Source organism: Phyllostomus discolor, chromosome 1, assembly GCF_004126475.2.
Source record: "Phyllostomus discolor isolate MPI-MPIP mPhyDis1 chromosome 1, mPhyDis1.pri.v3, whole genome shotgun sequence".
In the NCBI taxonomy this organism is placed as follows: domain Eukaryota; kingdom Metazoa; phylum Chordata; class Mammalia; order Chiroptera; family Phyllostomidae; genus Phyllostomus; species Phyllostomus discolor.
In genome coordinates, this window is record NC_040903.2 from 88,844,333 (window position 1) to 88,872,194 (window position 27,862).

Consider the following 27,862-nt stretch of genomic DNA (forward strand, 5'->3'; position numbering starts at 1 on the left):
ATCAAAATAAAATGTTGTCAAAGTTCAGTCCTGACAATTCCTCACATCTTAAAATTGTCTATTCATAGAAAAAAAATGACCCCATTAAAATAGGTAGCTTTTCCTTCATTGAAAGTACTCACTGGGACCTACTAGTCCCGTATGAGGGTTACTAGGGAATGAATTTCTAAACCTGGGTAGAAGTGAGACGCCGAGGATCTCTGTGTGAGGCTGTGTGCAACCTCTAGACACCCAGAGAGCAGAGTGAGGACAGACAGATTCGCTTTCCTAAAGTATGGATGATTCATCCTTTTCAGAAATCAAGGATGGAGCCAGTCACCAGCATAGTATTTTTTGCATAATTCAACCCAGACATTTACTTTATCAAGTCAAGAACACAACCTAATTTAAACTGTTTTGTATACATATCGTGAGTTCTACTTTTAAGAAAGTGTGTCTTTGTATAGAATAAATTCTGTACGAATACTTGACACTATTAAATTATGTCAAAAAAAAACTAGGACAGTTTTACTAGTGTCATCAGATATTAACTAAGATCAGAATGTTCTTGGATTCAATTAAACGTTTTATTAACTATTTTATATGAATATTTGCCAAATTACAATACCATTTCATATTTAGTATTTATGTATCATACAGTTACATATTACATCGACTGAAGTTTTAACTCCATAAGTACTGTAACCATTCATGATTAATTAAACTATTTGCCTTGGTGTTGAACTCAAGTCAAACAGTTGAATTTTCTTGATCAACCAAACCCATGTGGAAAAGCAGAAATATGCACTTGTGAATCTAACATTCTTCTTTTTGTTATTTTCAGCTGCAGTATTAAAGTATGAGAACAACGTCATGAATATCAGGCAGTTCAACTGTTCTCCTCATCCATACTGGCTTCCAAATTTCATGGATGTGTTCACTTGGTCTTTGCCATTTGTTGGGGAGAAAGGTGTGTTGTGGAATCCCGAAGTACTGTTAATGCAATGGTGGAGGAAGGAGAGGAGATGGGGCCGTTTTACCATGAAGCACTTTAACCCACCCCAGCAATTCTCAACCACTGTGCCACACACAGCACACACAGTGGGTGCCACAGGGATGTTTAAAACATGCAGTGCCTGACTGTGTAGTCGGGGGCACGGGCCTCTTTTCTTCATTCTGTCGAATAAAAATATGACAACAGCCAACAGAATAATAGCCATCTGGTGCGAATGAGTCAGAATTATAGCTGTTTTTTGTCAGGTCGGCAAAAAATACATTTCTTGTGTGCTACAGAATTTTAGTAATTAGTTTATATTGCCTTAGATGAAAAAGGTTGAAAATCACTGGCCTATCCAATAAAACTCACAAATTATACCATGAGAGGCATGATTTGAAAGTGTCAGTAAATATCCTATTAACAGAATACAGTGAATGAATTAAGGGACAATAAAAGAAATATGGAATATTAGTAGAATTAATATAATCACAGAATAATAAAACTCAAAAATAACAGACATAGTTTTAATTGGCTTCAAGTCATAATAACTGCCTTTTTAAAAAATGTCTTTGTATTCTAATTTAAAAATGCTATTTTATTTTGCAAACTACTCGTCAAATTAAAACATTGAGATAGCAGTGCTCTCCTCACATTTCTATGTTAGGAGTAACCACTGTATAACAGTGATTAGTGACTACAGTATTTTGAAGGACTACATTTACAACAACAAAATAGTTTATTAAAAACATAGTGGCCATGACTATGTTACAAGATGAGATAAACTTAAAAAGTTGTCTATTAATTGCCCCAGAAGAACTGTCCTGCCTTCCTTCCTTCCCCTTTTGTTTTGTGCTTATATTTTGACCTAAACCTCACCAAAAGTTTGAGAAAGGGCCCGCAGACAGCGGGCTTGCGCTTTTGCTTCAGGAGGCCTTACAGTGATGGACCACCAGTCCTCATGCGTCTTCACACCCAAGGCACGGGAAGGTGAACGGCATCGTGATAAAGACTGTGTTTGCACACATTTCAGAAAATGATGTCCTTTGAGAGGGTTACAGAAAAAAGCTACACATATTGCTGAAATATTTGTTTATTTATATTAATATATGCAATACTTATTTTCCTACAGTATTTGGTTTTTTGTTTAAATGCATTTCTTTAAAATGACTAGGAAGTTATGAATTGTCAGCAAAGAAGTCTTTCCTTTGTGCACCAAAATATATCTGGCATGAATTGTAATAGTCTCTGGTAAACATATCCAGTGCTATACCGCATCACCATTTTGTGGCGCTGACCAGATCACAGACACTAGTGTCACACATATGTTCCCTGGAGACACAGCCAGTGCAAATCTGACAGTGGGCACCCTTTGAATACCCTTGAATTGAGTTGTTTCCATTAGTTATTCAGAGTTTGGACACCTATGATAAAAGAACATAGTAATATAATTGTGCACATAATTCACTTTTCATAATTAAACTGAAGCTCTGGATTAATGTTGGCTCCACTAAAGTTTTGCTTTTTATGATATATCTTCAATTCCAGAAGAACTTGATTTAAAAAGTAGCTCTGGAAGAAATGGTAGACAAGCACTTTTCACCTTCATGGCAGAACCCAACCTGATTTCTAAAAATGTTAAATGTAAATAATATGCACATTTGTGTAAAAGTGATGCAGTACTAATTTTTGTGTACAACACTTTTACAGGATGTATTTACTCAACTAAATTTCTTATTAAACTTACCTAATCTTTATTTTTAACATATTTTTGATAATAAAATATAAGAATATCAACATTAAAATATTCTGTTTTTAAATTAATATTCTCAAAACGACTTGAAATATACCGATCAATCAAAAAATTTATTAAACACCGATCACATGCCTGTCACTCTACTGGGTTCTCTAGAGAATTAAAAACATAAAAAATAAATTTAAAAAGAGATCCCACATGTACTTAGACCCTGCTGAACAGAAGTCTGTAATCTGATTTAAATCTAGATCTCATTGTGCAGATAAATATTCAGCCCTGGCTGGTGTGGTTCAGCACACTGAGCGCCAGCCTGTGAACCAAAGGGTTGTCAGTTCGATTCCCAGTCAGGGCACTTGCCTGGGTTGCAAGTTAGGTCCCCAGTGGGGGGCATGTGAGAGGCAACCACATATTGATGTTTCTCTTCCTCTTTGTCCATTTTCCTCACTAAAAATAAATAAAATCTTTTTTTTTTTCTCACTCTTATATTTTTTTTATTTTTATTTATTTATTTTTAGAGAGGGAAAGGAGGGAGATGGAGAGAGAGAGAGAAACATCAATGTGCGGTTGCTGGGGGTTATGGCCTGCAACCCAGGCATGTACCCTGGCTGGGAATCGAACCTGGGACACTTTAGTTCCCAGCCCGCGCTCAATCCACTGAGCTACGCCAGCCAGGGCTAATAAAATCTTTTAGAAAATAAAAATATTTGTTAAAAAAAGAAAATTCAAAAGTATCCTCCTTCATAGATTTATAGTATATTCATTTTCTCCATAGATTCACATCATATATATTCACATCCACATATTTATCTATTGTCTATTGACCTATAGTTCATAAACCTTACCATTAGATTTTGTACACGTGAGGTAATAATTTTATAAACATAGAGTCTACATAGAATCATAAAGCCTCTTAATGCTTATGACCTAGATTTTATAGAAACCGCTTTGCAGGAGAGTCTATACACAAACCAGGTAAGAAGTGTTATTGCTGAGCTTGCTTATTAAAAATTTCAAAGTAATAATTAAGGTTACAATAGAAAATCTGGACATTTTTTGTTTTGCTTTTTTCTCTTTAGTGACTGAGATGCTGGTAAATGTTCTTAACATCTGCTCAGATGATGAACTGGGGTCAGAAGAAGATGGATTTGATGGTAAGAGGCTTGAACCTTTGTGCAAATTTGCCAGATTAATTACATGGTGTCTCATATCTAACCCTATGAATGAATTTCTAAGATTTGGATTTTTTTAGTTATATGATTGAGATGAAGGATTATCATTTCTGTTTGCTTTGAAAAAATATAAGAAACAAAAACCATGAGAAAATTTTCCCATTACCCTAAAAACATTAAGTAGTGAACTGTTTTAATAACCATTTTTCAATATCTCACATTACTAAGTAACTTTTTTGGACTCCTTGATTTAAGAAAATGTGATTTTTTCTTTTTTCACAGATGTTATCGTTTACTGGGTAACTTTTAATTAAATGTGCCCTTTAAGTGAGGTTGCCCCCGTCACTTATTCAAATTTTGATGTCTATGATGAAAGAAGATATTTACATTGATATGTTGGTATTTATGTCAATCCCAGTATTTTCTATATCTCTAATAAGTAATAAAGAAGCTATTAGGTTTTTCAAATTATTGTTGTTTTTTAAGATGCTATTCATATTCAGTTACTGTAGAAAAGTATGCTTGTTTTGTAAAAGACAAAGATTGATGAGGTTAAAGATGAAGAGAAAAATTACTCTGGTCCTTATAAAGGTACCCAGAAATGAATGGAAAGTGGCAGGAATGTACTTCGTGGAGGAAAGTGCGAGAGCACACTTTATGTCTGTGGACGCTTAGTGAGCACCTGTCCTGTGTGGTGCACTCAGGGGACTCTGAGATTCCTGTGACCTGATGAATTTGCAGTCTGGTTAGACTGACTAATATATAAACAGCTGATACCAATAAAATGAGACAATTTGTAAAATAAAGGGTGAAGGTAGCAGGGGAAACAGATACTGTGGCACGTTTAAATTGATAAAAATCTTTACCTTTAAAAATTGTGCCTAAGTGAAAAGAGAAGAGAAAGTGGCCCTTTCTGAAAGTTGTATCTGAACAGCATGATTTAATATTCACTTGGGTTAATATGAGTTACATCTCTAAGTGCAAAATACCTAATGCTGCAGGCAAAAGTAAAATCAAAGTGTGTACTCACTCGTATAAATTTAGTCTGTATACTCAGGTAAATTTAAAGTAGTACAGTTATCCTTAACATCTCACAATTTTACTCCTTCTGTAACTTTTCCTGTCTCCATGTACTACTCTCTAGTCATATATCACATTGCAAGGGGGTGTACAATGTAAGGAAGGAGAGAGAATGAATATATATGTGTGTGTGTATATACACACACACATACTTTTACTAGGTTAGAATTATGTAATAAAAACTTAAGTAAATATATTTATATATTTTGGAGTCTTTAGGAGATCAGTGGATATTTTGTGCTTTACCAGATTCTAGATGTTCCATGTGTTATAGTCACAGTTTGCTGCTCTTCACTTTTCCATGGACACTGATGTCATTTTAACAGATAAGATAATATTTTCATGATGGCAGAAACTTTTTTCCTAAAGGAGGATACCAACCTGATGAAATCTAAATCTTAACATCAACCAACCTGCTTCAATGCGTGCCTTTCCCTGTCTTCCTTTTATTCCTCAAAAGAAAGTTCAGTGAACATTAATACAGTGATACTCCTTGGTTAACAAATCTCTGTTGTAATTAAGTTCATTGGGCAATAATTATAATGTAGAAAATATAATCAATATGTATCATATTCTGTAGAATAAGTAGACCTACATGGGTTTGTAATTATACATTAATCCATTTGCTCAGTAAATATATATTGAGCACTGACTATGTGCCAGGTATTGTAGCCAAAAGTGCCTGCGCATTTCAACAGTACAGGTGTTCCCACACAGTTAAATATTACCAAGACTGATTGTTTACTTCATTTAAAGTGAGCTGTTATTACCCACTTTCTCATCCACTTACATGAAAGGACACATTTTGTGACTTACTCTGCTTTAAAATAATCAGTTCAATCAGTGTGCTCTGCTCATCAGCACTTGCTTTTTAGCCTGTTATTTCCAATTATAGAAGTGAACATCCTTTTCAAGACATTTGGAAGAATTTTCTCTCTCTGAGCAGACCACTGAAATCTCACTCTGCCACATTTATTTTTTTTTCATTTCTTGACTGGATTATATTACTTTTATTTTTTATTTTTGGTTATTGCAGGATTATTTTTTATTGTATTTCCTCCATTACCGTTTATCCCCTTTATACCACTCCACCCCAGCCCCGCAGACTACACTGTGGTCCACAGCCAAGAGTGCTTTATCCTTCTTGCTCAACCCCTCCACCCCCTCACCTCCCGCGCCCATTCTGTAATCCTGCTCTCCACCACATTTAAATCTTATGTCAGTCCTTCAGAGAAAAAAACTACGGCCTCTAAATACGATCTTTTAGCTCATATCTCATATATATGTCCTCTTGGGGGAATAAAAAAGAAAGCAAAAATATTAACTAAAAGTACATTTAACTTAAGATATATTACATTTCGGAGTACACAACCATCAATGTCCTTTAGTACTTTCTTTAATATGACACAAAAGCTGTAGAAAGGTGCTTAAAGAACAACTTGTAAAACTTCCCAGAACTCTTTGGCTCTCTCTGGAACTGCAGTTTGTTGAAGTTTCTTTTCCTTTTTTTGGTGATATTATTTTCAACCTTAGGATAAAGTTTCCAGTCCTCCTATGCCCCTCGTGCATGCAGTCTACAAAGTCTGTCTCTCGGGGGGCTGGCTCTGTGCTCAGCTTATCGGGCTGCTGGGCTTACTGGCTAACAGAGGTAAAAACAGAAATCAGGACAGCAAAGGGCTTAATTACAGCTCTTCCTTAAATTTCTTTTTATTTATTCTAAGGGTAGCTGGATAGGGGGATTTCTCTGTGAGTCATTTGTCTAGCCCTTCTCAATGTTTTGCTGCATATTCAGTGTCAACTGAAAAGTCAAATGTAGTAAGATGTCTTTACACTCCACGACTGTCTTTTTTTTCTTAGCTTGAATTCTTAGTGTCTGTAAAATCTGTAGAAAATAGGGGTGCTTCTGATTTCCTTGAGGAATGAAAGGAATGGGATTAATTTTGCTTCTTTCCCCTAAGGTTCTGTCAGTTCCCTTTTACCATTTAAAGATGGGGACAGTGGCTACCACGTGGTAGCTATCATTCTGTCATCTGTATGTATTAACTCTACTCATTTTACCTTTGGACCAAAATATTTTATAAAAATATAATTATTAACTGTCATTCATATATATGTATAATACACATATAGATGTGAAGGTCCCTGTATTTAGTATACATATATATGTATGTGTATTATACATATATATGTATAATGAATTTAGTAAGAGATTTGTATTATCTCTAATCCTCAAACAACCTGTTAATGTGGATACTATGATTATCCCTATTTTACATACGAAGTGGTTAGGACTTGGTGAAGTGAAGTCCAAGGTCACATAGCTAGTGAGATAAGAGAGCCTGGATTCAAACTAATGTGTGCCTTATTCTCAGACTCTTGAACTCTTCACCAACTGTGATTACAGTGCTTGAAATCTTTTTCTTTGAAACAGCATGATTCCTTTTTTAAACAAAACAACATACATAACTAAATATATTTTAGTTTGTTCTGTTAAATATACTGTAAAATAAATAAATAGATATTTTACATTATCATTTGGCCATGAAAGTCTTGTAAGCGGCAAGTGTAACAGAGTCATTCTATTCCTTTAACCACAATTTACTCTGAGAAGTCATGTTGCATGGTGTTAAAAATTTTGGTGCCTGAGCAAAAAAGTCTTCTGGCTTTTACCTAGCTTTCTGCTGGGTGGAAATCATGTCCTGAACCTCTCCCGCTCAGCTTCTGCCTTACAAAATAAAGGGATTTGATAGTCTGTCCAGAAAACATTTGCTGTTTTCAATTGGTCTGCGGTTCTTTTATGTCGAAAATAAAATACAAAACTTCTATTATCTTTTAAAGTCTTGAAGCACTTTAATGCCAATGCATGTCTTTTGAGCATCTAATTTATATGTATTGGGGTCTTTGTTTCCTGTTTCCACTTCTGATTTTGGACGATGATATGATAATCTGGTTTCAATTTGGGGTTGGTATTCGCCAGAACGTTTAGAGAGGGAAGAAATCCAAGTGCATGTCTCCCATTTGGTAGTTGATTGTCATTAATGAAGAAGACTTATTTCAGACCAAGGATGAGTAAAGGCCTTACCCCAAGGTCGGTCGGGGGTGAGGGGTGGGCGGTGGGAGCTGACAGATATCAGGCAGTTTGCATCACAAAGCCTTCTTTAACGCGTTTTACTGTACTGAGGAAGTCGGGAGTCCCAGTAAACATTGGAGACCTAATGACAGTTCTGTGAGTTAGAAATATTTATTTGGAACTCTCTTTTAGGCCCTAAAGTCTTAAGACTCCAAGGTCACTTTTTTTATATGTATATACAAATTATGTGTGAGACTGATATGTAAGTCTGGCTAAAGACTTGTGGAGGTGAAACTGAAATCCTTTGGCATAAGAAAGAAAAAAATAATAAATATATTTCCAGCCAAATATAGTTTCAGGCTGTACTGGAAAGACTAATATTAGATTAAAATTTATGTCTCTTTCTTTCATCTAAAGAGTAAACCACATGGTGAAACTCTCATCCTTCATCCACATTTTTGTCTTATCCTAATGTTAACCACAGGCAAGGCACCAAATACGGGGTCAGAGCAGCTCCTTGCATACCTCTAAGAAACCATCAAAATTGTATACAAGAAAATTATCTCTCATCATCTGCTTTGAATTACTAGATGATTCTTCACATCTAATATCACGGGTTCCAGAGTATCTCTCCACTTCTTTCTGTCTAGCTTTAAAAAGTTATGCAGAACTTTTAGAAGTTCAGATTTGGGAATCGGTGGAAGTAACACAGCATCTTATTGGTCCTTGAGGAATACTTCTATAAAGAGGGTTTGGTTATATCATTTTCTAACAAAACTGTATTTATTTACCACGTTGAATGTTCAAGATGAATTTCATCTTAAAACTCCTCTACTTGGCGCATCCGGCAGCACACATACTGAGCCATTCACATAGAGTTCTTGTGGCCTTTGTTGTTATTTCCAAGTGAATTATTTCAGCATTCTATATTTCAGGTTCCCAATCTGAAAAAGAAAAGGTTGCATGTCCTATAATGACAGTTGGGGAGAAAATAGCAAATTTTAATGTAAAAATAAAAGTATATAGACATACCAGAAAGCATGGCGGTAGGACTCTTGTTTTGTCCACACCCAGGTGTAACCCCCAGTTGGTAAGCAGGGGAGTACCCTAATAAAAGCAGTATTTGAGAAAAAGCAAATGCTTCTTCTAAGCTTAGAAAAATGTTTAGAAAAAGAACCAAGGATAAGCAGGCTATAATTTAGGACCTTAATAAAGTATCTGAGAGTTGTGGTGATTAGGTCCGAACAGTGATGATGTTAAGAATAAATTAAAAAGGGAGCTCTTCTGAAGAGCCATCCCAGCCAGGACTTACCAAGTTACAGCATCAGTGGGGCTAAGGAAACAGAGGTTGATTTGGATGGTTCATCCTAGGTGCCTCAGAGGATGAGAACATTTATGGAAAGACTCGTCACTTTCAGGAGAAAGATGAGTTCAGTCACAGATAAGAGTTTGTGTGAAAGTGACATACATAATTCTGGAAATGTCCAAGACGATTTGGAAATGGAGTCGTGGAAATGGGGAACAAAATCTAGGCTTGTGACAGAGATTTGGAGTTAAAAGCTGCAATTAAATCTATTAAGAATGAAACAGGCCTCCAAAGTTGCTTATGCGGAAGGAAATATCAGAAAATTGAGGACTGATCCTTAAGGTTAAGTCTTCTTGGTGAAGTTGGAGAAGAAAGATAAACAACTGAAGGAGAACAGTGTGATCAGGGAGAGCACAAGAAGTAGGACTGGTGTAGCAAGTTCAGGCGGCAGCTATTTGAAAATATATGTGCCAAGTGCAGGAAAAGACTGAGATAGAAGCCTGGCAAGAAAATGAAATACTAGGCTATAACTTTGGTTGTCAGATATCAGATTATTGAAAAGAGGTAACTAGCAATATTTATTTTATTTTTATAGTTGCTAAAAAAGAAAATTGAAGTCATTTAAAAAGGCCAAAAAAATAAAATTTAGAGTATTTCAGTTTTACTCTTATGTTATATTTCTGTGTAAAATACGTGTGGGATATCTTCTCTGTGTAGTCAAAGGCAAACAAACACGTGGTCTCTGCCTTTATTGAGCTGAGACTGTGGTACAAGAAAGAGCCCACTTGAACTCTGCGGGTCTTACAGAGGATCGAGAGGGTCGGGGCGAGGCTGTGAATCGGGATGAAATATTTCATAACTAAAGGAGGACACTGAATGCATCATTTTTGTCCTCTTCAACCACTGACAAGGAAAAGAAAAGCACTTTTATGTGTCTCATTGCTGTGGGAAGCATGCCCATGCCAGAAATTCATATAATTTGCCCAGGAAATTATATACAAAGATGGGTATCACTTTACCAGTTTTACATTGTCTTATCTTTTTATAATAACTGAATTTTCATGATATAATTCAAGAAAGTAAAAAGAAGACATTAGTAAAAAGATTATTCAGTATTTTGTCAAAGGCTTTATAATTTGCTCTCCAGCTCTTGTTAACTAACTTCCAGTTTCATGCTGATTTCTTTCAATTATTTAATATTTTAGTGTGTAATTTAGAAGCTAAATCACTTTTTGATACTGTAAATGCACTGTTTGTACTCTGTACTCTTTATAGTACAGATAACTGCTTTTTTTCATCATGGTTTTATGCCATAAAAAAGAAACAAATTTGATTATCCAGTGTATCATTAAAACTGAAACATGTCTAAAATGCATAGGCATTTACTAGCGAGTAGAGTATACATTTCCATCATATTTATGGCTTTTGATGGTTTGTTTGAAGCCTTGACAAGCAAAAAGGTGCCTGGTGTTAACCATCATATTGTAATCAGTATCATCAAATTTGGCTTATCATGTTTGATAACAATAATTAAAATCCCTTTAAGTTGCTAATTGAAATGATACAGTAACATAGACATTCAGAGTACTACTTTATCCTCATATTGTACCGCCATGATTTTGCACAAATGTGTTTTTTTATTACCTGGCATAATTCTCACATTGCATATAAATGCAGACCTCGTAGAACAAACTGTAAGTTAAAAAACAGCCATATCCCTGTTACAGCTAGTTGGTTTATAATGGGATAATGTTCACCATTGGCTAGAATATTATGCTCGCAGTAAAATAATGCTCTAGAGAATACTTCACATTTATATTTCCTGAGACACATGTGCTATGCACATATACAATATTTTTACTCAGTTTTAAAAACCATTGATACTTGTAGCACATGAGCCTTCCATCAACGCATGGTGACATTGGCCAACTTACACTAAACATTAGCTATTGTATATCTGAGCATACACTTCAATTAAATGTATTTGTGCAATTTATTTAAGAAGGAAATTTATGTTACATAATAAGAGAAATAAGCATGCACTCTATAAACCTTAATGTACAAGGTCTGTCCAGAAGGTATCCAGCCATGTAATACAAAAATAGAGACAATTGAAGATGCAAGATACAAGAAACACTGTACATAGGACAATGATACCTTAGTCCCCTTCAAAGTTGGTACCTTGGGACCTCACAAAGTCCTCCCAGTCGCTCTCAGCTGCCACATCATATTTTCCTGAATCTCATCTATGGTCTGAAATCTCTTCCCTTTCAAAGGAAATTTTAGTTTTGGGAAAAGTCAGAAGTTAACAGGTCGCAAATCTGAGCCATAGTGGGGCTGAGTCCCTGACTGATTTGATGTTTCAGCAAAAAACTCTACACAAAACAGTGATATGTAAGGAGGTGCATTGTCATGATGAGTGCCAGCCACCAGTGTCCCACAGCTGTAGCCTTCTTAATCATCTGAATAGTTTCCGCAGAGGAATGTTCAAGCTTAATGCACAATTTGATGCAGACTTGTTGCTGTACTCACGCAGTCAGTTTGAATGCAATGACCACACAGTACACATGCTCATTCAATGGCATCTACCACCCCCACTGACTAGTACAGTGAAATCATCATTGTTCACACACGTGCATTCCAGGCCACTTAGCTGCCAGGTTACATTGTTGTTTCACAAATTGTTCTCATTATATTAACAGTGGCTGGAATTTTTGGACAGATCTCGTATTCTTTATTTGAAAGGCATTGAAGTACAGACTTTTTTCTTTAATAAGGGCAGAGATTTTGTGGATATGTACATGTGTGTACCTTAGAAAATCATCACTACTCACCAGCAAGGTCGAGGTTACTGTGAAAAGGCCTTCTTCACTGAGAGAACTATAGTAGCTAGTGTCAGCTTACCGAAAACTAATGCCTTGAGAAAAGAAGATACATTTTTCCTGTGTCTTTGGCAGAGCTTTTGTGATTCTTCCTTATGCTAATGCATTTTATAGGTCCAGGTTCCCAACCTGAAAGTTGTACTTATATGAGAATAAATAATAATTGATTAAATAGCTTTAGGCAGATTTAGTGTTACGAGTCCAAAGTTTATAAAGCATCCTTTTTAGTGGAATGGTTTGATCTCTGATGGCAGATTTGAAGGTATACAAAAAAGTTTAATAAATACTCAGAAAAATCAAAATTTTTAAATATTTTTATGATGTAATGTATTTTGACTCTTTTAAAAATGTTTTATTATTTTTCTTTTTTGTCATTACTCTTAGTTCGTGAGAAGCTATAAAACTTTTCTCCTAGTTTTTCCTGGAACTTTATAGAAATTTTGATTCAGTTTGGTCAGCCTGTCTTTTGAGGAAAAAAAATTCACATTTTTTTCCTCAAAGCAAAACCAGCATCATTCTGGCTGCTAGCATTCTCCCTGGTGAGTTTGCCATTACCAGGCTCCCGCCTGTGGCCTGATTGGCACAAAACACAAATGAGACCCCATTTAGGTAGCTTGGTAGTAATGAAAACCACACAATCAATCTTTTAATTTATAGTAAGAAATGTAACTGTTAGCAGAACTGGAATACTCTTTTCTGCACAAGCATTTTCTTGTTCTTAATAATAGCAAACATTTTTGAGTACTTATCATGTATCGAAGGTCTGTGCCTTAGCAGGTAGCACAGTACCTGGCATGTGTGCTTGTTGAGAAGGAATGAACGCATTACTTGCTTCTTGCTTCTGCCCATGTGTGTAATCAATCACTCAGACAGCTGTCACAGTCGTGAATGCTGGCTCTGGTCACCATTTTCTCGCAGGTGACCATAGGCAAAGTTTACCCTTTCTGTTCCTTAGAATCATCCTAAGTGGTGTTCAGGTCTCTCGACCTGGAAACCATCCTGCCTCTTTAAGTTGCCCGTGCACTGAACATTGATCAGAACCTAATGCTCATTTCCCTGTTTTTCCTTCATGGACAGAACCTTGCTGCCTCCCCCATGGACTGACAAAACACACAGCCTAGGTCTTGTATAGCGACATAAGACTTTTGAGTGACTTTATTTCTGATAAGCTCAATACATGCCAGTGCCTTAGCCACCTTCTGCTGTTGGATGAAGGAGTTGCATTAATTCTTTAATTCTTCTTTTTTATTGTGCTATTAAATGGCACTCATTTAACTTTGTATCTTGGGTATAGAATACATGGGACTATCAAACAGTATTCTACTATGTATTTGTTCATTTTTCCCTTTGGTTTTTATATTTTTAGAGATAACATTAAAATATTTTAGTATTTGGTCAATTTATAAATATGAGTACAGAATTAAGTTCTAGTCTGAATGCATTTTTCTAGCACTTATCATGCAGGTACAAGTAGGTACTTAATAAATAGCTTTTTAACTGTTATAGCCTTATCTCTATCCAGAATAATTCGCTATAAATTACACATTCAGGTATTATGATTGTTTCTCAATTAGACAAAAAATCTGCATTATTCACTTCACATTTGTTATGTCATTCCATTTTGCTTTTCTCTTGTCAATTTATAAAACTGATGTGTTTTTATCATGAAAAGAGGTCCATTAAAGTAGGATTTTACATGCTATTTGTTTCCTCTTTGATGAATATAATAAACTGAAAAAGCCTGTGTGAGGCATAGGCTGACGATGTGATAATTTCTTGAAAAATCAACAGAAGCTTCCTATCTATGCGAAAGTCTTTAATTTCCCCCCAGCTTAGAATTATACTTATAGTCAATTTCTGCGACTCGACTGAGAAGTCATTAATGGATAGAACAGAGTCTCAAAGAACAAAAGTCCATGGAATCAATTAGAGCTTGTAAACAAAAGTAACTTTTAACTAAAAAGAAAGATAATCAAATAATGACTGATACTTAACACTTGTAAGTAGTCTGTGCATTTTTGAGACTTCCTATCCAAAGAATTAATGTTTCATGACAAGAGAAGTGGGGGAAAACATAGTATAGGCTATATTAGCCTTCCTTAAAGTCCATTACACAAGAGAGACATTATAGTACATATGTATGGTCAGGGAAAGAAAAGACAAAAAAAGACAAGGTTTAGGGATTATATAGCACGTGGTTTGTCCCTGTAGTTTTATACGGGCCAGTTTGGAATACACATTCTCAAATGTGCATATGTGTTTTGAAGGATCTTCTGTTGCTTTCAAAATGGGATATAAGACAGAATAGCCTTATGCCAAACATCACACCACTGCAGGTTTTATTACATGCTGAGATTTTAGTTGAGCTGAAAAACATATGGAAGAAATTCAGAATAGTATGTACTTTGGAGTGAGTGGCCATCATGTCCCTGTTTTACCACTTGTGGACGTAGAGTATAGTAGAGTTAGGATCAAAATTACAAAGGTACTCCAAGTTTTAGGTTGTAATATTCAAAAAGATTAATTTTTACAGGGATTTTTAAAATTTTGTTATGCTGAAGGTGTTTTCCTCTGCCTAATAGAATAACCTACATGAGCATACATGCAGCCGTTTTGTGTGGGGCAGCCCCTAACAATATCTTTGGGCTAAATTTTAATCAGCACTGACCCTAAGTGGATGAGCAATGTAGGTTTCCCAGGTTATGCTAGTCAAGAAGGTCTTCCAACAACTATCAACTCTAGAAACTGAGCCATCTAATTCTTAATAAAGCAGCAGTCTTCATGCCAGGATATCCAAACACATTTTTTTTTTTTTACATTCTCAGCTCCAGTGAGTCCTCTCGCCTGAAAGCAATCATGGGAACTAACCTGAGTTGGAGGCTATGGGCCTCATCACAGCTCCTCCTTACCCCCTCAGCTTTTTCAGTTGCCCACTCCCATTTTAATAGAAGGCACAGGTCTCCCTAGACATAATTACTCTGAACATGGCTGTGAGATGCTTCGTACTAGAGTACTAAACAGAAACACATTAGAAAAACTCTGAGTCTAGGAAGTCGTCTTCATCACGGTAGTGTAAGCTCCCTCTCATCCCTATCATTAAGGGATGTATTCCAATAAAATTTTATATGCTTTTATAATATTTGTAGACATGTGTAATATATCAGCACTATGTAGTTCAATCATATACTACTAATAATTGTGATAATGATTACAAAGGAATTTTTGAACACTTAGGGCCTTATTGTGTCAGGAAATTTTTAAAAATACACTTAGTTTAAATTTCTCAACATTCTTTCATAAAAATACAGTATAACGATAAAAGTATTTTAAAGTAGAAATATATGATTCACTAGCATAAAACCGGGAAATTGAAATGGAAATATAATTTCACAGAAAATGAACTAACATAAGATTTCTAAATACCAATTAATGTCTTGTTTATGGACTTTTGTCTTTTAATGGACGATGGGATGAAATTGCTAAGATACTTATATGCCATTGTTTTTAAAAAGTGTAATCTTAAAATGACTGTTCACAATATTATATATATATTCTTTACAAGTATTTACACGCTGGGGGTGGCAGTCGTGCTTTTGGAGGACATTCTTCCTGGATGCATGGGTAACGAAGGTGAAGGCTAGCTTGGACAGTCTCGTATCAGAGTGGGCACAGTCACTCAGTGCTTCCGGCATCGTCCCTGAATCCAGGACACAAGTGCCTGGTGGTCTAGGACAATTGGTGAAGCTCTCGCCACACTCATAGCTGAGGGCAAAACTGGGTGGACCTCTAAGTTACTTTTGGATAACATCACTTTGTTGGGCTATAAAACCTCAATATTTGTTATTGGTAAAGTAGGTTAGGGGAAGAAAAGACAAAATATGTAAGGTTTGGGGATTGCCACAGGGTTTGGTCCCGTAGTTTTTTTATAGGGGAAAATTTGGAACAGGCATTTGCCCAAATAAGATAGTCTGTATACTCAAAATTTCACCATCAGCTAAGCTTTTTAGAGGCATCTGAAGTCGTGTTCTGTCTTTGCATTCTGTCTTGTATTTCAAAGGTGCTGATTTTGGATTGAACCAATTTTTGTCTTTAATGTAACACCATAAAAGATATTTCTTATCTCATTACCTTATGCTTTGTTCTATCAATAGCCTGCATTCAAATTCAGTAATTGCTCTTTTCACAAAAAAAAATTTTTTTGAGGCATGTTTATACTGCTTAGTAATAATAATCCATGATAGAATTTTACTTTCAAATAGAATAGGTTTTCTACAGAGGTAACCTTGGTTAACTTTTAACAAATGTGGAAAAGTGATGAGTTTTCTGTGATATTTTCTTAGAGTCAGAAATAAAAGTTAAAAGAAGTTTGAAGCTTATATTTTGCTGATAGGCTTTAAATTTCTTTCCTTTGAAAAAGTGTAAAATGTTAGTGTATATGCACACTTGAATGTTTTATTGTAAAACATATGGTGAGGGTACACTTGTATTAGCTAAGAGTCCTTGAAAGAAGGAAGCATAACAGACATTTGAGGCCAATATAATAATGGAAAGGGAAAACTACTTTTCCCATTAAAGAGAAAACAACTCAATAACAAATTTTAAAAGCTTTTTCACATTCTAAGAATATATTTGAGTATGAAATTTGTATATATCTGATCATCTTCAATTCTTATCATTGTAAAAAGGTATTGAAACCCATCGGAATCTACTGGATTGGGAGTATAAAATACCTGATCAGTCCCATTTTCTCCCGGGGCTGATTGCAGAAGGTCAGGGGGCAACGGCACTGCCCCAGAGGACGTTTTTCTGCCTTGCCTCCTTCAGCAAGGTCATACATCCCCCACATAATGCAAAGAATGGGAGAGATGGAGAGCCATCTCTTAGGGCCTTCCCAAAGCTGCTGTCTTTTCCCTCAAAACTAAGCTCTTCCAAGTATAGTTTTATTTTTTGGTGTTTTATTACAAGGTGTTTCAAACATACAGGAATGTTGAAAGAATTTTATAGTTGATACCCATCACTTTCTACTGTTAACATTTGACTATATTTGCTTTGCCACATGACTCTCTTCCTACCTAATTATTTTAAGTTTTTCTTTTTGGTGGGGGGTGGGGGAGTGACAAAGTAAGTTCGTTTTATCTCCAGTGACAAAGGTCAGTTTATTTCCACTATGTGTATGCTAACATCTAAACTCCTATTTCCACACACTGCTGTGCTAAACCCTTTCCAGTTCAACCCCAGGCACCTCCCGCTTCTCTCCTCTCCCAGCCTCACCCAAGGTGCCCAGACTCCACCCACGTCAGACTTCTCCTCCCTCATCTGAACCTAACATGGAGCACCGAGGCCTCCGAGTTAGAGGATTCTCCTTCTATGGAGAACCCTCATTTCCTCTACTCTTCATTCTTCAAGATCCTTCAACCATCATTATTTCAGTAAACATTTTTCTCATGCCCTCAAGCAGTACCTCTTCCAGAGGTGTGCTGGTGAATGTTTAACAACCTGTTTACCAGGGGGAAGTGGCCCTGGTTTGTGGCATTTGCAGATTTCCATGGTATAGATTATTCCTTTCTCAGCAGCTGATTTCAGGCTCCCAAAATGAAGTTCCTGAGCGTGGAGTTCAGAAGGCATTCACTCAGTATACTCCCACTGGCTGACAGCAGCAGCCCCCTGCAGTTGCACTCTAATGTTGGCACAGTCCATTGTCACCATTCACATGCTCTCCTAAAGCAGAGACTGTGCTTTGTTCTTGTTTCTGTTGGTAGCAGTTGGCACATGGCAGGCCACGTATGATAGGATGCACAAGAACACTTGAGTGAATGGTTTGGGTAATAAATTGTGTGCTACATAGTACTTTCCATGCACCCTTCATTTAGTTAAAACAGGAATTTATAGCAGCAGCTCAAGGGGTGGGAACTGTGAGCAAGGACAGAGCCAGCACCTGTAATGGGCAGCAGATGTCCATGTGGTAAGAACCTCTCTTCACCTGACACTGGGCCCCTCGTGGCTGTGGTGCTGCTACGGTTTTTGAGTTCCCTTCAGAGGCTGAAATCACCCTGTGAGGATGTAACACTCACTCAGCAGGCCACTTGGCACAGATGCCTTCACACAACCACATGAGAAGTCAGCAAGGTGCTAAGGTCAGGAAGGACACGTATTAAAAGCACATCTTGTCTGTACATTAGCCTCAATTTTTTTAGGAAAATTGAGTATGCAGGGTTGTCTAGATTTTAGAAATAGTACCATAGTGCCCCAGGCATAAAAGAATATTAGAACTTAAAAGTTAAAGAGTGACAAAAGTTAAAAAAAGAAGAGATAATTATTTGAATGGCAATACAAATGAAATTTTACTTAAAATTATTAACTTTTTAAACATAGAAAATGCTGCCTTTCAGTTTTGGACTTCCAAGTTAAAGTAAGTGATTATATTTTAATGATAAAAAATAGCTACCACAGTTTTCCATGTAAAAGGTCTTTTATGTGTCTTCATTATTTAATATACTGAATTTTAATTTGAACTGCTGTTCTACATTTTCACCACATAAACAGCAAGTACCGAGAGTGTTGAATATGACATTGTATTTTCATGTTGCAGCTAGCAAAATTCTAAAAAGCATGCTATTTACCTTGCTCTTTCTGTTGAATTGTGGACTATGAGGATTTGCATTGGAACATCAATAGTTGAAAAAGAGTTTTCATGAATTCTGGCAAATAACCAAAACCAGGAATAAATATATAAAGCCTTTATATCTGAACTTAAATTTATCCATGAAAAAGAGTTTTCATGAATTCTGGCAAATAACCAAAACCAGTACTAAATATATAAAGCCTTTATATCTGAACTTAAATTTATCCTGCTCTTGTTCAGCTCCTTTGAGTTCAATTATATATCAATTCAGATGTGTTACTTGAATATTTTAAATGTTTGTAGTGTTATAAATGTGTGGTATTAGCTTAATTCTGATTTTGGTTATTTGGAAAATGTTGACTGTAAGCCTAGGATATTTGAGACATTGGTTTTTGATGGTCTTTCTTACTGTTTATGATTAGGTTATTTGAATCTTTTAGTAAATATGCTCTAATTTTATAAAAGGAGTATTGAGGAACCTAGACAGAGTTAGCGTTTCCCCATAAGAACAACGCCACTGTCTGCAGAGCGCTGCTGCTGCTGGGAGCACAGCCGTGACGGCGTTAAGTAGGGTGTCTGCCTTGTGCTCTCTCATGGGTCATCTGATGTGGAAAGAAATAAGGGATGATAAACTGGCTCTGTCAGAGTGTTCATTTTACATTTAAAATTTCATATTTATTTGAGCAGTTTCTGAACATTGGCTAATACTGAGCTCAAAAGAACAACTCTACATAATTTATTTCACTTCCAATTTAGTGCCTTGCTTTTTTTCCCCTCTGGTTATGTTTTTTACAAGTCCTGTGTTGAAAATTTTCTGGGAGATTATCTTTCTGACAAATTCTGTATATTTATATATTTTATTTCATATTCCCCTTCTCATTTTTCTAAAACATACACAGTTTCTATCTAGACACTTAACGACTCCTTCTCACTGCTTTTCTTGTTGTGCTTCTAAATATAGTCACGATGTTGGGAACTTTCCCACACTTTCCGTTCTTCATGTCTGTCGGGTGGATTTTACGATCTGGCTGTCCTGCTTGCTGCAGAGGGACAGAATCCCTCCCCTCCCTTAGCACGTCATGACCTCTGAGCGCACTGGGTCAGTCGGGCTGGATAACATTAAACATAGAGTAGTAAAGTACAATGTTAGACTGAATGCAGCATTTATCTGAAAATGTATATATGTATATATAGGAAAAACATCTTAAGGAGAGTAATTTCCATCCCAGTTTTTTTTTTCTTTAACAAATGTCTTTTAGTAGTCTCTTCATCATAAATTATGAAAAATACAAGCACAGAAACTTCAGACTTTTAGATGGTGTTCAGGACAGAATTTATTGTATGAAGAGTCTTAATTAGAAAACATACATTATAAAAATTTCTAAAAACACAGAGTCAAGCTTGAGGCAGGCAATCCTACACACCCACCCCATCCTCCATTCCAATGTTCTGGCCAGTAGAGTATCATTCTAGCAACCAATAGTGAAGGAGAATCCATGGTTCCACTGGATCACCAGAGAGCCTAGACTGGAGAATGCCTTTTTCCCATTTGGATTTAAACTTACTCTACTCATTTGCAGGCAGAAGAGCAGGCAGAAATAGTAAGTACTGCCAAACAGCCATGTTGAGAGATAATTACCACATTGTGGTTGCCACAAAAGAGAAAGAAATTAGGAAAAATACAAGCTGTTTGAGGGCTTTCAGGTCAGAGGAGAGGTGAGAGGAAGGCAGCTCACTGGCACACACCTGGGGGACACCCATGGGCAGATGAGATGGGTCCATATTAGCATCACTCTGACAAATTAACCCACTCATGAGAAGAAAACCACCCATTATGTTCTTATTTCCTTGGGGTGGAGAAAAGCAGAGGCCTTTCCTCCAGGCATTTATAAATTGTATGAAAATGTTGGTGTGAGTTTTCTTTCTTATAGAAATCTTACAGTGGTGATTAATTGTTTGACCCTTATCAAACAATGCAAAAGACTCTAAATTACATTCCTGAAAGCTCTCTAAGAGAAACAGCAGAAATCCTTTTTTGCAAAAAGGTCAGAAAGTCTGTTCTTGTCATAGCTTAAAAGAGTAAAATTTACACCAATTACCCTTTACCGACTACAGTCTTTGAACAAATTATGTGACTTAAACTATTCATTGGGTTAGGAACATTTCTGACATTATATGAAAAGAATTATTTTGTAGCATTTCCTTTTAAAAAATGTATTTTATTGATTATGCTAATACAGTTGTCCCATTTTTTTTCTCCCCTTTATTCCCCTCCAGCTTGCACCTGTCCTCCCACCAGCATTCCGCACCCCCTTAGTTCATGTCCATGAGTCATACATATAAGTTTTTGGCTTCTTCATATCCTATACTGTGCTTAACCTCCCCTGTCTATTTTGTACCTACCATTTATGCTTCTTATTCCCTGTACCTTTTCCCCCATTCTCCCTCCTCCCCCTCCCCACTGATATCCCTCCATGTGATCTCCATTTCTGTGATTCTGTTCCTGTTCTAGTTGTTTGCTTAGTTTGTTTTTGTTTCTGTTTTTGTTTTTAGGTTCAGTTGTTGATAGTTGTGACTTTGTTATCATTTTACCATTCATAGTTTTGATCTTCTTTTTCTTAAATAAGTCCCTTTAACATTTCAAATAATAAGGGCTTGGGGATGATGAACTCCTTTAACTTGACCTTATCTGAGAAGCACTTTATCTGCCCTTCCATTCTAAATGAAAGCTTTGTTGGATAGAGTAATCTTAGATGTAGGTCCTTGTCTTTCATGACTTGGAATACTTCTTTCCAGTCCATTCTTGCCTGCAAGATTTCTTTTGAAAAATCAGCTGGTAGTCTGATGGGAACTCCTCTGTAGGTAACTATCTCCTTTTCTCTTGATGCTTTTAGGATTCTCTCCTTCTCTTTAATCTTGGGTAATGTGATTACGATGTGCCTTCATGTGTGCTTCCTTGGGTCCAGTTTCTTTGGGACTCTCTGAGTTCCTGGACTTCCTGGAAATTTATTTCCTTTGGCAGATTGGAGAAGTTCTCCTTCATTATTTTTTCAAACAAGTTTCCAATTTCTTTGCTCTTCCTTTTCTCCTTGTGGCACCCCTATGATTTGGAAGTTGGAATGTTTAAAATTGTCCCATAAATTCCTGAGCCTCTCCTCATTTTTTTGAATTCTTGTTTCTTCATCCTGTCCTGGTTGAATGTTTATTTCTTCCTTCTGCTCTAAATTGTTTGAGTCCTAGTTTCCTTCCCTTCACTATTGGTTCCCTATGTATTTTTCTTTATTTCACTTTGAATAGCCTTTACTTTTTCCTTTATTTTATGACCATACTCAACCAATTCTGTGAGCATTCTGATTACCAGTGTTTTGAACTCTGCATCTGATAGGTTGGCTATCTCATCATCACTTAGTTCTGTTTTTGTAGCTTTGATCTGTTCTTTCATTTGGGCCATATTCTTCTGTCTTGGTGTACCTATTACATTGTAAAGGGTGGAGCCTTAGGTATTCACCAGGGTGGGGCCACCCACGTCAATACACTGTGGCACTGTATGTAGGGAAGGGGTCCGAGAGGGATCAGTGCTGTTTGCTCAGCTCTTGGCAGTTTTCAGTCACTTCCTCCACTACCCACAAGCAAATTGGGCCCTTCTGGTGCTGATTCCTGGGTGGTTGGGTTTGTGTACGCTCTAGGACCCTGTGGGACTCTCCAACAAACTCTCCTGTGAGGTTGGGAGTTTCTCCTGCTGCCTCAGCCCCACATGTCTTTTCAGCCAGAGGTTTTGATGTTTTATTTCCCCACGACGGAACCCTGGGTTGCGTGGTCTGTCTTTCTCTCAGTTGTTCCTCTGGTTTGTCTGCACGCACATGAGGGACTGCGGGCTCCACCAACCACCACCTTGCTGCGCATCCTCTCCACCCTGGCTGGCTGTCTCCGTCCCTCCTACCAGTCTGAATGAATGTCTCTTCATCAACTCCTTGGTTGTCAGACTTCTATATTATTTGATTTTCTGACAGATCTGGTTATTTTTGTTTTTAAATTTGTTACCCTTCTTTTAGTTGCACGAAGAGACAAAATATATTACCTATGCCTCTATCTTGGCAAGAAGTTTGGATCCCAATCTATTGCATTTCTGTTGGTGGCTTGTGTTAACACTTTCTACAGAAGTCCCATCTAGTGTATACATAAAAAGGACAACTTAATCCCCTTTACCTGGGAGTATGAAAATCTTAAGAAGAAAGGTTTGTTACTGTGACTTGCACTCTTCCAAATATGCCAGGGGAATTTAAGAAAACAATAAAACAGATTCACTAAAAATCATATGGTATTATTTTTAAAATGATTAAAACAAGAAAATGTTTATAATAACAATAACCTACATAGATTGATTTTTTTCCATTTGGAAAAATGTAGAAAGTGGTAAAACTCATTCAGACAGACATATGTGTAACTTATTTACCTAAGTACTGAAATACAAACCACGTGCCACCATCTCTCACTAAATCCAACTTAGTAGTTTTCCACTTTTTCCTCTAGAACTTGTGAACCCACCAGAAGATGAAAAAGTATCAGGCTCAAAGATAAATGCTTTATGGTCACTGAGTAATATACATAATGTTCCAGGGAGTACAAGGACTTGAGACTCCTTAGTTTGATCACTTCCAGGGAGAACTTTTGAAAAAGCAGTTTGCTAATGGACTCTTCCCAGCATGGAGACAGGAAATGAGTAGGCCCTGCTGACTGACTTTATTTTTCCTACCAGTGCACACTCTCTTTGTATAAACGTAAGAGAAGGGAACTCAACTAGAAGACAAGAGTAGGAACCTCTCCGTCTGCTCCGTGATTTTTCAGCTAGTTCTTTGCCCACTTCCCCAAAGAAATCTCAAAAGTTACTCGTTGGCATTTCAGAGACAAATCAAAAATCACATCCAGATATTAAAGCCGGATACATAGGTTTTTAAATTGATTTACAGATAAATTCCCTTAAGGGAGGGAAAAGACATTGGTTTTGCTCACTACTGTTACACTGAAAAATTATGAAATAATTATAGTAATGTCAAAAGGCACTGACTAATCAACTTTCTGTTTTACGCTGTAGGAGCCACAGCTGCAGCCCGGAAGGAGGTGATAAGGAACAAGATCCGAGCAATAGGCAAAATGGCCAGAGTGTTCTCCGTTCTCAGGTGGGATCATTTTTCCTCTATTTCTATTTTAAATTTGATTAAGTGTCACTTAATAAACATTTTAATACTTTAATCTGGTAATTTAAGTATTTTACTAGAAGATACTTGATTTACCATAATTATTTTTTCTTTTAAATGTAATTGTTAGTTTCTCACTGTTTTAGTCAAACTGAAATACACCAAATTATTTCTGTGGAGAAGGTCTTTAAATGTACTATTTTGCATTTTATCCCTCTTTTTGCTGCTGGACATTTAAAACATTTATTTTGCAATAGGTTGAACATGAGGTAAAATAGGAAAGCTGTTATAATCTTTTTTATTTTTCATTCTGGCTCTGTGGTAAAAGATGATTCCATTATGTGCATTTCACTAGATTTCTAGGAATGAACATCAACGATAAAGCTTGATCATGTGAGTCTATATTATTCTAATAAATCATTGAGAGGAAAAATAGTTATTTAATGTTTCAATTCCCATGTAGTAGTTATTTTTTAAGTAGACCATGAATCATGTTATTTTTAAGCCTGGATTTAGAGAACAAATATTTTCTTGAAGAGAATTAACTACAGTTTACTTAAATTCAATTATCTGTTCTTAGGTAACACAAAATAACTATATTTCACTTTCAAAAATTTACTTAAAATATGGCATGTTTATGTGTGAGGTGGATATAATCAATTCACAATTATACATTAAAAAGGGGAGAAAGGAAAATCTTGGGATATAGGCCATCTACATATTGTGTAATTTTGTAACTTAATTTTAACTAATTTTGCCTCAACTGTTTTGCATAGAGTAGCTACACTGGCTGTTTTGATTTCTCCTCTTGCTATTTCTATCCTACTCCTGGTAGAGTCACTAAAGAGTGACTAAATGACCACAAGCAGAGAGCCATGAGAAGGACAAAAAGTAGTGCCATGCCTTCTCAAAGACATCAAATCAAAGTCACTAATAGCTCCATGGTAGCCAGCCAAATCCTGAAAAGTCATGTTACAGCTGAAAATACAGCAGCATTGCTTCCTACCACCTAGTGAATGAGGCCGCCTTTGCTCTAATGCTTAACTGACCTGTTAGGATTCATTTATTCATTCATTCAGTAATAAATGTAAAACTTAAAGCATTGATTCTGTACCGTGAAGGGAAAAAAAGACAGCAATATAAAGGTATAATAAGTGGGAGATGAGGCAGGTTGGTATGTGATCAACAAAGAGCTTTCTGAATAATGGCATTTGAGCCAGTGTGGGGATGGCCTTCATGGAGCTGTGGGCTAAGAGGGTTCAAAGCCCTGGAAGAGCAGGTGCAAAAATCCTTAGGTAGAAACAGGGTTGGCAGTTTTGAGGACTAGCAAGGAGGCATGTCTGTGACTAGATGACCTGTGGGGCAAAAGACTTTAGAAATATCATAAGCTCAGCTGGTACCTCTGTGTAAACACTGGCTTATTGGTTGTGTCCCAGATTTACCAATAAATGCCTTATTTCATTTCCTATCTGAAATCTCTACAAGGAGAAGGAAAAACAGCTCTAGCGTGTCCATGTGAAAGTACATTAAGGGAGAAAAAGAGAAGCCTTTCTTAATATAAAAAAGTTATTTTTGGCCCTGGCTGGTATTACTCAGTGGATTGAGCACCAGCCTGTGAACCAAAGGGTTGCCGGTTCAATTCCCAGTCTGGGCAGATGCCTGGGTTGCGGGAGCCAGGTCCCCAGTGGGGGCCATGTGAGAAGCAACCATACATTGATGTTTCCCTCCCTCTCTTACCCTCTCTCTAAAAATAAATAAATAAAATCTTTAAAAATTTTTAAAAAACAAAGAAATTTTTTAAAAAATTATTTTTGTCTATGCTAGCCTTCAAACCACATGAAGATGTTAGAAACAATGCTGTAAATCATAGGTAGGTCTTAAAATTTGGAAGTCCCTCCAGTCCCTTGCCTGTTAGTACATCATTCCCAGCTGAGAAATGATCTGTTTGAACTCAATGATAATCAGTGATTTGACTAAGATTACACATATACGTAGAAAATTAAAACAAGATACATTTATAGCTTTTCTGTAGTTAAATTGTCTCAGTAAATTTGTAGAATACAGGGAGATAATATCCAGAGAAAAGTAAGTTAAGCTTAGTAAGTCAGGATTGAGCATTAAATGTGTGCTATATATCAATACTACATTAAGTAAAACGGATGACAAATTGGAATGCCAGAAGATGTAGAAAATAAATAAAAGCCAATGAAATGTGTGCTGAGTACACAGAGATGCTCTGCTGTGGAAGAGAACAACAAGGATCCCTTGAGTTTCCTGAAAGGAATGTTCATGTGGGGTCAACATGGGAGGAGTGCTGTACAGGGTAGGCTTGGTTCCACTGGGCAGAGAATAGTGGTGAAGGCATTCCTGAGCTGAGAAATCATCAGGAACACAGTCCCACAGTCCTCAGAGCAGTGTTTTATGAGCTCCTGGTTAAGCACCAAGTGCCATGCCCCATGCCATGGTGTACGCACTTGACGGGAATCTACACAGCAAACTTGCAAGGTCAGGTTCACCTCAGCGAGGAAACTGAAACTGAGAGAAGCTGAGTGGTATGTCCAGGCTCAGTTAGTGAGCAGCACTGATGAGGGTATGATCTGAAAGTGAACGATGTGGTCAATGCATTCTAAGTATTTAAAAGAGCTGGATAGTGAGATATGAAGGTGAGTGAATAGTCCAGTAAAAAACGAGGCTGAAAATGGATTAAAGTCCAGACCCCAGATGGTCTGAATACCATGGTAAATAAAGCATTTGATTTTGTGTGTGTGGTAAATGAGTTATGGAATGGTTTTCATGGGGCAAGTGACATGCTCTGACCCATGTTTAGATATTACATGTTAATGACTATGTGAAGATCGGATAGCAAGATGACTTACTGATGTCAGGAAGAACATTTAGGAAGCTCTTGAAATAATCCAAGCCAAACTGGACGATAGGAGGAAAGATACAAAGGAAGGGACAAATATAAGGAATTTGTGAAGCTAGCAGATGATAAATATAATGAGTGAGTGTGGATGGTGGTACAAATTTGTCAGGTATAGCCGTCCAACACATTCCTTACATGTTGGTAGTTCACAATGTCATGGGGGCACCAGAAGCCTGCCTTTCAGCAGCCCTTGCAGGTAAGCTGCAGGCATGTTGCCTATGATCTACCAATCAAATGGACACACAAGAATTCTGTTTCGAAATGAGCATCATGAGGAAGCAGCTGGCCAAAGATGGTCATCCTCTGTCAGGTGTGGAATCTGGGGGGCCAGCAGTAGAAGAGCTTCTTTCGCAGCGTTTTGGGGTTAACCACACAGCATTAGCATGGGCTCCAGTGTTGGCTCTAAACAGTAGTGGCGGGCTATCCCAGAGCAGATCCCTCAGTGTGGATGAACACTGATGCTTTTCCCACCTCCAGAACATTCCAGTCTAGCGCTCTGGGTCTGTGAACTCTCTAATATCTTTTAGTACACCTCTGTACTGGTAAAATCAGCCAGAGTAGCTTCTGGTTTTTGCTACACGAACCTTGACCTACGCAGGAGGTGGTGAGGGAGAGGGAATATTCTAAGATTATTCCACAGAGGTACTAACCCATGTGATTGATCAGGTAATAATGCTGGTATCTAAGAAGGAGGAAGTATTCCTCCCTTTAAATATCTAACAGGGTTTATGGGGAGAACTACGGTTTATTGAATTGTGCTCATTTTCCTCTGAGATGCTGGAGGAATATTCATGTAGAGGTAGTTAGAATTTCTGCCCTGGACCCTCAGAGGAAGACGAGGGTTAGAAATGCTACATAAGCGATGTTTTTCCTGGGGGAGCTA

At 36.9% G+C, this 27,862-nt stretch overlaps 1 protein-coding gene across 2 annotated transcripts in view; it reads left to right on the forward strand.

The window, feature by feature from the left end:
• The window catches only part of PPP3CA (protein phosphatase 3 catalytic subunit alpha), a 312,840-nt gene that overhangs the window by 273,227 nt on the left and 11,751 nt on the right, over positions 1-27,862 (forward strand). For both annotated transcript variants that reach the window (XM_028506578.2, XM_028506579.2), the window contains exons 9-11: positions 824-949; positions 3,806-3,880; positions 23,951-24,035. In XM_028506578.2, coding sequence (XP_028362379.1) covers positions 824-949; positions 3,806-3,880; positions 23,951-24,035 — 286 coding nt within the window. The remainder of the gene's footprint in view (positions 1-823; positions 950-3,805; positions 3,881-23,950; positions 24,036-27,862) is intronic.